We start from the raw sequence: 10,217 nt of genomic DNA on the forward strand, positions 1-10,217 counted from the left end.
ATTATCAAATAATGTCTGGGTATTAACCTTGATGTAATAGATTTCCATTCAAATGGTCAAAAAGAAACAAATGGTTTTTTTTTAGCATAAAACTGTTTCTCAAGCAATATTTTGCTAGGACTTAGTGGTCTGAGTGGGAAGGAAAACCTGAAAAAAAAAGGTTTTGGCAGAGGTTTGGAACTGTATTTATTATTGGTCTATTAACTCATTTACCATCTGAAGATGTCACCATGGATAGCCGAAACTTCACCCATGCAAAACCTGCTGATTAAAAGGTCCTGTGGAGATTGTATTTTCAACCAGCAACAATCAGGAAATAACACTGATCACATTTTATCACTCTTTTACGGTGTTAGTTTAATCTGCTGTTGTTGTACAATATCATACAAAATACAGAAAAAAATGAATTTGGACTGCGTTTAAGAAGAGGTGCAATGATCAGCGAGATAATAATTGTAGCTTTCCAACCAGCAGAAGTCACCAGCAGAGGTCATTAAACGTCCATATCAGAGCTATCGATGCTTTAGTATAGTAGTGCGATTGCTTTTGTCTGTCTGATTGCTGTGAATGGACCACTGGCTAACGTTGGACTCAAAATCTATGTAAAAAAGTCCCTGCCATACTACCAATTCAGCAATGTAGTCTTTAGAAGGTCATCTGTATTCGTTAATTTGGATAAATTCTGAGCCAAACACTTATCGACATGTGGCTGATACAGTCTGAATGTGGTTGCTTATTTTCAGCTGACAGCTAGCTTGCAAGGAAGCTAGCTAGGTGGGTAAACTTGCTGAACCTGTTTGTTGTTGTGATTATCTGTTAGTTCTAACGAGTCATACGATTTATTGCTCAGTTTTGTGCTGGGATAAACTGAAAGATCTTGCAAGCCAGACGATGTGATAGCGTTGTTGTTTGTAGTGTTGTCCAACGTGTCCCCTTGGCCTTGCCATAGGCTAGTCCTGTGAATGCCAAATATACTGTAAATAAGACCTATTTTGAGTTTGCACTCACAAACCAAGGCTTAGCTGGCTAGCTACTGCTGTACTATAAATGCTACAACAATCTTTATTAAGATTTGTCAGTTTGGACCAGTCAGTCAGCTCATAATCTGTAACCTATTTTGCCAACAGGAGAGAATCAACACCTGTGGATGTCACAAGTCATTGATTTGATGGTGTCCAGCTAGAGCTAGCTACAGCTATGTCTGTGGCCTCTCTCCTGCGAAGTGCCATGAGGTAAATAACCCACTATAGTACTTACATTATCATACTTACATTATCACCTGCACTCAGAATTGATTTTATGAAAAGGACCACTGTTGTTAGTGATGTAATGCATAGTTTCCAAAACTTGGTCCTGGGGCCCACCCCTGGGTGCATGTTTTGGTTTTTGCACAGGCTCTAAATAGCTGATTGAAATAACCAACTCATCATCAGGATTTTACCATTTGAATCAGCTGTGTAGTGCTAGGGCAGAAACCAAAACGTGCACTGGGGGGGCTGAGTTCGGGAGACCCTGATGTAATGCACAGCAGGCCCCCTTTGGACTTCATAGTGATCATAGTGACAAGCCTTTATCCCCCCTCTCTGGTCCATGTTGTTTTTCAGAGTGGGGAACAGACATGTCGCAGCCCATTTGGTCCATCAGAGAGCTCTTTCAGGGGCAGATGCTATCAATGCACTGAGACCTTTCTACTTTGCAGTGCATCCAGACTTCTTTGGCCAGCATCCTAGGGAAAGGGTGAATGATTATGTCCTGTCGTAGGCCAAAAGAGCAATAATGTCCATGTATCATAGAATTATGTCGTAGGGCAATTCAACAACGATTTAACAATTTCCATTCAACATTTGACAAAAGCACATTTACTTGAAGAACAGTGATGCATAAACCCTCATTCTGTTACCAAACTGCATCTGCACTATTATTCAAGTAAATGTGTTTTTGTAAAATTGTCAGTGGTATTTATTAAAAGTAGTCCTTGTGCATAGAGGTGTGTGGTTTGTTTAACTTTGCATTCATTGTTGTATGAGCCTCAGAATCATTCTGTTATCGTGGACATGCCAATCAAAACGTTCTTTGTGTAATTCTCTTCAGGAAGTGAATGAAAATTCCCTCAAGAGACTCAATGGTTATTTGGAAATCCTTCAGAAACCGGGGACCCGCTCAGTCCAACCGACAAAGCTCACCTTTTATGTCAGGGAAAAGGAGAAGGAAGACATTCAGAAGGACGTCCTTCCTCCTGGTAATGTCCTTTTATCCTGCTTAAAATGTAGACTATACAGTATTGGTGTTTCTTGATCGTTTGATTTTTCATACCGTTTCCTGTGAGAGTGAGTATTATGCATGGATGCATTCCAAATGACACCCTATGCACCCTGGTTAAATGTAGTGTGCTATATAGAGAACATGCTGCCATTTGCAATGTAGATATTTTTTTGTGACTGACTCTGTAATACATTTGAGCGCATTTCTCAGGGTTCCGTTCAGTCAGCTTCACTCTGCAGACCAAGGATGTCCTGACCACCGTAATGGACGTGTTGAAGTCCTGCAGTCTGTCCACAGAGCACATGAAGGGACTGAAGGCCAGCTCAGAGTCACCCAAGAGCCAGCAGCCAGTGGCTGGGCATGGGAACCCTTTCTACAGGCCCATCAAATGGGACAAAAGCTACTACAGCTTCACTGGCTTCAGAGACCCAGAGCAGGAGCTGGAGCAGGCCAAGAAAGTAGAGCCCACACTAAGGTACTGTATAATGACTACCTAGCCAAAGCAAACGGTAACTTCTTATGTATGTAGAATGACAGACATTAGCATTGCTTTAGCTTGATCACTTTTTAACTGTCAACTCAAATTCACAGATGCATTCTGAAGACGGGTTTAAATAGAAACAAATGATCTTGCTGTCTTTGTCACTGCCTGTGTACTTGCGTTCCTCTGGTTGGCTCATTCCACTCATGCTATGAGAGAAGTGACATGCTCTACAAGCGAGCCATTGGTCTGTCTGAAGAGTTGTCTCTCTGCTGCAGCTTGTGGCTGAGAAACCATGAGAAGGAGGCTACGAAGAAGCAGAACGCCAGTGTCCCTCGACGGGAGGAGCTGAAGAGACTCAAGAAGGAATTGTGTCAGAAATTTGCCTTGGAAGATATTAGGTAATCATCAACACTCTGAACAACAGCTGTTCCATTCTAATAGAAGAAGAAAACATTGGTGAGTTTCATTAAGTGCACCAACTCCCATGCAGATAGAAATGGTGCAGAGATGCATAGTAAAAATCGAAATGTCACATGCGCCGAATACAACATGACTCTGATGCACAGTGCTGGTCCTATGAAGTAAAGTGCATAGACCCTTCAGCTTCATAGGGTGCATGTTTGAGTGAGTTACTGTTTGACTGGGTTCTACTGGCCTGCGGTACAATAGAAGGTGGTCAATGTCATTCCAAAGTAAGGTATTATCAATGTTCTGGAGACTTTGAGCCTCCTGTTGTTACATCATGACTGGGGATCTCTGCTCCCACTTGAACACCTGATCTGAGGACAATACCTCCTCCCTCCTGCAGGTGGCAGCGCAGCTGGGGAGTGACTCACAGATGCTGTCAGCTCCAGAGTCTGAGCCGCCTCTCCCAGCAGAACCCTGAGGCTGTGCTCAACCTGCGAGGTATACACACCTGGGAGAGAGTCAATAAGGGTCTTTGTCTTAAGAGTGGGTTTGAATTGTTCTATTCTCTTGACATTTTGAAAGATGTCCTGACTGACAGAGAATGATGAGTGAATTAAAATGATGTATGGTAGATTACTTTATGCATTCCTTATTTTCTTTTAGGACACACTATAATATTCACTGACCAATCAGGGATGAATGCCTCGGGTCATGTGATGCTGGGAACAATGGATGTTCATCACCAATGGACAAAAGTATGGCACATGTTACATTTCAGCTGGAAAAGTTACCAGTCTTTTTTATTCTCCTGTTGCTCATGTTCCGTGTTTGTTTGTGTGTGCGTGTGTACATGTGTCCTAGCTGTTTGTGAGTCTCCCCAGCTACCGTAGCCTGCTCCAGCAGACAGAGTGGCTGAAGGAGAGGATCAGCCATGTGTTGGGAGGTATTCAGGTAATTAACATGGAGAGACTGGGACCTGTACAGCCTATAGAGGAACACTGCAGCATCCTCAACACCTTCCATAAGAGACTACTGGCCCGACGCCTAACCCTGCATCCCAGGAGCCTGCAAGGTCTGGCCATGACCCTGGAGAAGTAAGAGACTCTTCCCTATCCACCCACACCACAGACCATGTACCCGACTGTCTACCAGTGGGCCAAAATACCCTGTTTATGCAGCACATTCCTGTTCAAGGGTGTGATTTTGATGCTACTGTAATACCAGTCTGTAGAGTGGGGGTCCTGAATTACACTGAACAAAAATATAAACGCAACATGCAACAATTTCAATGGTTTTACTGAATTCATATCAGGAAATCAGTCAATTGAAATAAATGTATTAGGCCCTAATCTATGGATTTCACATGACTGTGCAGGGGCACAGTCATGGGTGGGCCTGGGAGGGCCTAGGCCTACTCACTAGGGAACCAGGCCCAACCACTGGAGTACCAGGCCCAGCCAATCAGAATTAGTTTTTCCCCGCAAAAGGGCTTTATTACAGACAAAAATACTCCACAGTTTCATCAGCTGTCCAGGTGGATGGTGCATGTGAAGATGCCGGATGTGGAGGTCCTGGGCTGGTGTGGTTACACGTGGTCTGCGGTGGTGAGGCCAGTTGGACATACTGCTAAATTCTCTAAAACGACATTAGCGGTTTATGGTAGAGAAATTAACTTTCAATTATCTTGCAACACCTCTGGTAGACATTCCTGCAGTCAGCATGCCAATTGCATGCTCCCTCAACTTGAGACATCTGTGGCATTGTGTTGTGACAAAACTGCACATTTGATTGTCCCCAGCACAAGGTGCACTTGTGTAATGATCATGCTGTTTAATCAGTTTCTTAATATGCCACACCTGTCAGGTGGATGGATTGTCTTGGCAAAAGAGAAATGCTCACTAACAGGGATGTAAACAAACAAATGTGTGCACAACATTTTAGAGAAATAATCTTTTTGTTCATATGGAACATTTTCTGGAATGTTATTTCATCTCCTGAAACATGGGGCCAACACTTTGCATGTTGCGTTTACATTTCTGTTCAGTATACATTTGGCTGTGGGACTCATCCTGATGGCTGGGGGGCCGGAACATAGTTATAAATCATTTGGATCCCAAACAGATATAGTATTTCACAAAAGCAGAATAATTTCAAACCTTGTTTACATTGGGATAGGATCACATAAGCCTTGCTATTTATGTGTGTTTTAGTATTTTATGTCCAGCAACAACAATTCCCAAAAACGTTTTTATTATTATTGATTTATTTTGCTCAGAACTTGGAGGGCCAAATGAAATCACTGGCAGGCTGCCTAGAGGGGAACCTGGTGTAGAGGCATGTGAGAGATTCCCCGACCACTGATGATGTACCTGTGGTGTTTTGTCCCAGTGACTGCTCCAGCCCCAGCCTGCATGAGATGGGTCACTTCATCATCCCAGCCACCTGTGAGCCCAGCAGACTACAGACTTTCCTCCAGAGCAGGGCCTGGGAGGCCCGACAACGAATCAAACACAGGAACCAGTGAGTGTCTGTCAACCTTGTTTTCCTGCCCTCCTACATGTCTGTGTACGTTGTGTATCCCTCGGTCTGTGTGGCTAGGCGTGCTCTGTGTGTGACCCTGACCTGTGTCCGTCCCCCAGGCTGCAGAAGGAGGAGGAGGAGGTACTGCTCCACTGCCTGGAGGCTCTGGCCCTGAGGAATCTGTCCAAGGAGCCCAGTGTCAGACACAACCAGATGATCCCCTGCTGCAGGCGGTTGCTGGAGGAACGCTCCCCCCTCATGGAGGGCCTCCGGGTGGAGGTCTCCCACTTCTACTCTGTCATGCAGGACGGGGACTTGTGCATCCCCTGGGACTGGCAGGGCTGAGGGGACAGGGACAGGGGACATGCTGCAGCACGCCTGGTTGAACCAGACTCAATGCTATCCTCACCATGTCTACCACCAAGCTACACTGCAGCTGCCTCACGGAGAAACAAACCGACCGACTCTCACAAGGTCAATCACGTTATCCTTCTACTGGAGAGGACAGATAAACAGACATACTCTTTTCACACTATTGTGCTGAACCAGGGCCCGGTTTCCCAGGAGCATCTTAAGGCTGAGTTCATAGTTAGAACCTTCGTAGGAGCATTTTGAAATCGCTGAACTGTTTTCCAAAGCCATCCTTACTAAAGTTGCACTTGAAAACGCTTGTTATTTACCACCTGCCTCAGATCACTCCTAGAACAGCTGGTGTTATTTTACCCTTCCACTAAACAGACTCAAGATGCTTCTCTGTCTCTCTGTGACCACCGATAACTTCACAACGATGTTGACTGCAAATGTAGAGTTGCCAATGCCTTTGCAATCGTTAGAAACAACCAAAGGATATAAAAACCCCGATATGACTGCATTCAGATATAAATAGCCTACCTACCTTCAGTATAGTCTATATAGGCCTATATTTCCATTAGTTTTATTTATCTATTTGGCTACCATCTGTCATTTCTGCCTTTGCATATTTCATGATGTGTCAAATCTTGATGTAGTGCATTTATTATAGGGTAAGCATTAGCCTCATTATTTGCAGTCGCACTAGCTGATCCGTTGTCAGTATTGTGGAATAATTATCATTTTAAGGTAAGATATTAATGAAGAAAGCTGATCCGATTTCTTTCAATCTTGTCAGTATCGACACACTTGGCGAACGTTCTGTCTGCGTGGCGTTACATTTTCGGTCATTGTAGGAAAGATGCATCGTTAAAACACTTGTAAGCCTAAATTCCATCGCTATGGAGAAGCCAGGCCCAGTACTGTGCTGGCGTGCATACGTTCTTTTCATAATGTCCTTTCCAGCACGTTCCAGTGACTATGGTGAATAGGATGGGTAACCAGACCAGCGCAGCTTGGTTTAGTAGTGTGACAAGGTTTGGTCAGAGCAGGCTGGTGCAATAGAGTTAGTTTGTATTAACCAACAAGAAGGCCTAGTATGTTGAAGTCAGTCAGTGTTCAGGAAGGTGTGTGAATAAACCAACACAGAGGAATAGTATCAATATGTTCATTAGGGGTGTATGGGGGAAAACAATATGTTTGTTAATGTAGTACAGTGGCACTTTATATTGATTGTGTTCTTTTAATTAACATTTTGTGGAGTAGTATTTCCGAGACGATCTACGAAGACGACTAATTACACTTATTCAAATCTATTACACTTGACTTTAAACTGTACAGAAACACACTTTGCTATCACAAAAGAAGAGCTAAGAAAAGAAATGGCTCGGTATTACGAGCTGTCTCATACGATGACCGGAACGGGAGACGTCATATACTGCTGCAGTGTTTAAACTCTACACTAGATGGTGTGCTCTCTCACTAAACTCAGTATGGGCTTCATTGGTTTTTGTAATGAAATATACATTTCCGAGTGTGATTTGATGTTCTGGTGTTTCTCAGAGTAGGAGTGCGGATTTAGGCTCAGTTTGGCCTTTTAGATCACAATAAAAAAAACATTACATGGACAGGGGAGACCTGATTCTAGATCAGATGCTTGATACATGGAGCCTATGGTTAGTGGTCTACTGTAGGTTGATCTTGACTGAAATGGGCACCAGCTATTAGAAGAGCTAAAGTACTGGAAGTGGATCCCACCACATTGATGCAGCTCTCGTGTGATGGGACAGTCAAATGGAATGGAGACGTCATACTGCAAGATCAAGTAATACTAACTGCATCAGTTACCTGACTAGCTAGAATACTGTCGACAGCTGGGAACAATAATGATTCATACATGTTTGTTTTTACCTCTTGTTAACTTTAACACAACCAATACCACAAAATAAAGACCTGCTAAAAGATGGATCATTGATTTAATCTAATATCATTTAGAGATGCTAAATGACGAATGTAAAATGTGTTTGACTATTGCTGGATGAACACTATTTTCAACATTCTTGTTTGTTTGGCATTGTCCTTCACAAAGTGTGTTGTAACTTGTTGCAGAGCTGACTGACACCATCCCTAATCAGCTCTGTGCTGAAAGGTTGTCAAAAGCCAATTTGATCCAAACACACCTATTCATAAACTCTACATGAACATGTGGATGTCTCTCACTCTCCCAGAGTGATAAATGTGTGCTGAATTAGACGATATGAAGTCCCTTCCTCCTCTGTATACTGAGCCAGGACTATACAGATAGATAATGTGTTTATTTAAATCAGTGGCCAGAACAGCCTCTTCAAAGAAACAACAGATCATAGATCCACCATCACCTGTCTGCCTGTCGGTCTGACTGTCCAGCTCCTAGATTCAGGGCCTGTAAAACGTAGTGCACTAGGGAATAGGGTGTCATTTGGGATGGACCCTGAGGCAGGGTGGGATGGATATTAGCAGAGTAATTCTTAGCTTTTTAGCAGACATGAATAGACAGGGGAGGTTGTGTCCTGCCTCGCATGGGGTTGGCCTTCTCGCAGTGCTGGTGTTTGTCATCCTGCCTCTTCATTGTGCAGGATATGGGTTTGGTTGGTTTATGGCAAGCTGATCCTGATCGGCCACTTCCTCCTAGTTAGAGAGGAACCCCCTCTGAGTTTGAGTGTTGCCATTAAAGCCATAGAGGTCATGACGCTAAATCAGACTGTTTTGAAACAGGAAAGCCTTTAATGATTTATACCTGAGCTCCCACTGTTGTTACCATACCTCCCCTGATCTAACGTAGTCTAGGTACCAGTCTTTAGAACTAACATTCTACTCCTTCCCACTCGTCTTTGGCAAATGACAAGAGTGGCAAGGAATCGAATGTTATTACTGAACAGAGACAACAACCAGGCTAGCTCTAACGCACTGTTATTACCATACTGCTCCTGCTCTAATGCGTTTTCACAGACCTGGGAGGGGGGCGTTCACTATCAATTACCCCATTTGATCATGACAAGAGGCCTGACCAGCGTTTGGCCCTCTTGTGACTGGGGTAAAGGTTTTAATCAAGTGCAATAAAGTTGGCCATTATTCTGTAAAATAACAAGGGCCATCAATATCTTGAATGTCAAATGAAAAGTAATGGGAAGATAAACATGTTACCTTTCCTGTTATTTAGGTTGCTGGGACAATAACTTCAATGTCCCTGGCTACTTCAAAGTAGATCATATTTCTGGTTCTGAACTGAATGTTTCTGATCACTCTACTCTCTTTCCCAGTGTCATCTTGCTTCCTTTAGTAACCAGAAAATACATCCTGGCATTATGATCATAACATTCAGTTCAGAACCAGAAATATGACCTACTTTGAAGTAGCCAGGGACATTGAAGTTATTGTCCCAGCAAGCTAAATAACAGGAAAGGTAGCATGTTTACCCACCCGTGACTCTTGATTTGACATTCAGATATTGATTGGGGCTTGGTAGAGTATTACTGGTGTTCATGTGATTCCCATGTTTTATGTCTCTGAGTCTTTCACAGGTTTTATCTCCAAGTTTAATATGACTCAGGGAAGGGAGACATGCATGTTAGAGGTCGACGCCGTGCCTACCCCGGCCATCAACACAAGTGCTGTGGAACTGTCCTCTTAGTCTAATGGTTAAGATTGGTTGGTTGGTTCCTCCCGTTGGAGACTCGGGTTCAGATCTCGGCTGGTTAGACGGACAACCACGTTGTCTTTGGTCATTTCCAACACTGACGCTTCTTGACTCTTTCTTTCCATAGTGCCCCAGTCCTAGTAGCCTCTTGGGTTTTTCCTCTGAGCAGGATTGGGCGGAGCCAGCTCCTTGTCCAGGATTGGATAATGGGGTCAGAGCTCTGTCACCCAGGCTGGCATACCACTGCTTATTTTGGACTGCCAACATGTAAAGGATAAACCTCACTGGGGTTCTCCTGTCCTGACCACTGTCTGTGTGTGTGAGATTTTCCTGCCCAAAGCACAACATCAATGGCATGGCCTTCACAGAGGCATGCATGAGTAAGCATTGCTTGTCAGTCTGAGACAGGGTGAATGGATACTATCATGATCAGTCATTGATTTGTTCACATTCAACGTGGGCATTGGAGTTGTTTAAATAAAACGTTAGCATTAGGCTACTTACTGCAGTTTAAATACA

At 43.6% G+C, this 10,217-nt stretch overlaps 1 protein-coding gene across 2 annotated transcripts; it reads left to right on the plus strand.

Annotated features, from left to right (window-relative positions):
• Window positions 1-514: 514 nt before the first annotated feature.
• tcaim (T cell activation inhibitor, mitochondrial) lies at window positions 515-7,990 on the plus strand. Of its 2 annotated transcripts, none has more exons than XM_064946650.1 (11): window positions 515-774; window positions 1,128-1,232; window positions 1,605-1,737; window positions 2,092-2,239; window positions 2,473-2,737; window positions 3,022-3,144; window positions 3,555-3,652; window positions 3,818-3,909; window positions 4,016-4,248; window positions 5,543-5,674; window positions 5,794-7,990. In XM_064946650.1, the coding sequence occupies exons 2-11, from the start codon at window positions 1,198-1,200 to the stop codon at window positions 6,017-6,019; spliced, it is 1,485 nt and encodes a 494-aa protein (XP_064802722.1). In that variant the 5' UTR covers window positions 515-774; window positions 1,128-1,197; the 3' UTR covers window positions 6,020-7,990. The 2 variants fall into 2 exon arrangements, with proteins under 2 accessions (XP_064802722.1, XP_064802723.1); XM_064946651.1 differs by lacking the exon at window positions 515-774 and adding an exon at window positions 805-976.
• The last annotated feature ends 2,227 nt before the right edge of the window (window positions 7,991-10,217 follow it).

The sequence above is a fragment of the Oncorhynchus masou genome, chromosome 29 (assembly GCF_036934945.1).
Source record: "Oncorhynchus masou masou isolate Uvic2021 chromosome 29, UVic_Omas_1.1, whole genome shotgun sequence".
Classification (NCBI taxonomy): Eukaryota; Metazoa; Chordata; class Actinopteri; order Salmoniformes; family Salmonidae; genus Oncorhynchus; species Oncorhynchus masou.

Bases quoted from the DNA above. Each gene is read 5' to 3' on its own strand.
- tcaim (XM_064946650.1), top strand. From the start codon at position 1,198: ATGTCTGTGGCCTCTCTCCTGCGAAGTGCCATGAG. The intron at 2,240-2,472 runs GTAATGTCCTTT...CGCATTTCTCAG, and splicing joins GAAGGACGTCCTTCCTCCTG to GGTTCCGTTCAGTCAGCTTC. The intron at 2,738-3,021 runs GTACTGTATAAT...TCTCTGCTGCAG, and splicing joins AAAGTAGAGCCCACACTAAG to CTTGTGGCTGAGAAACCATG.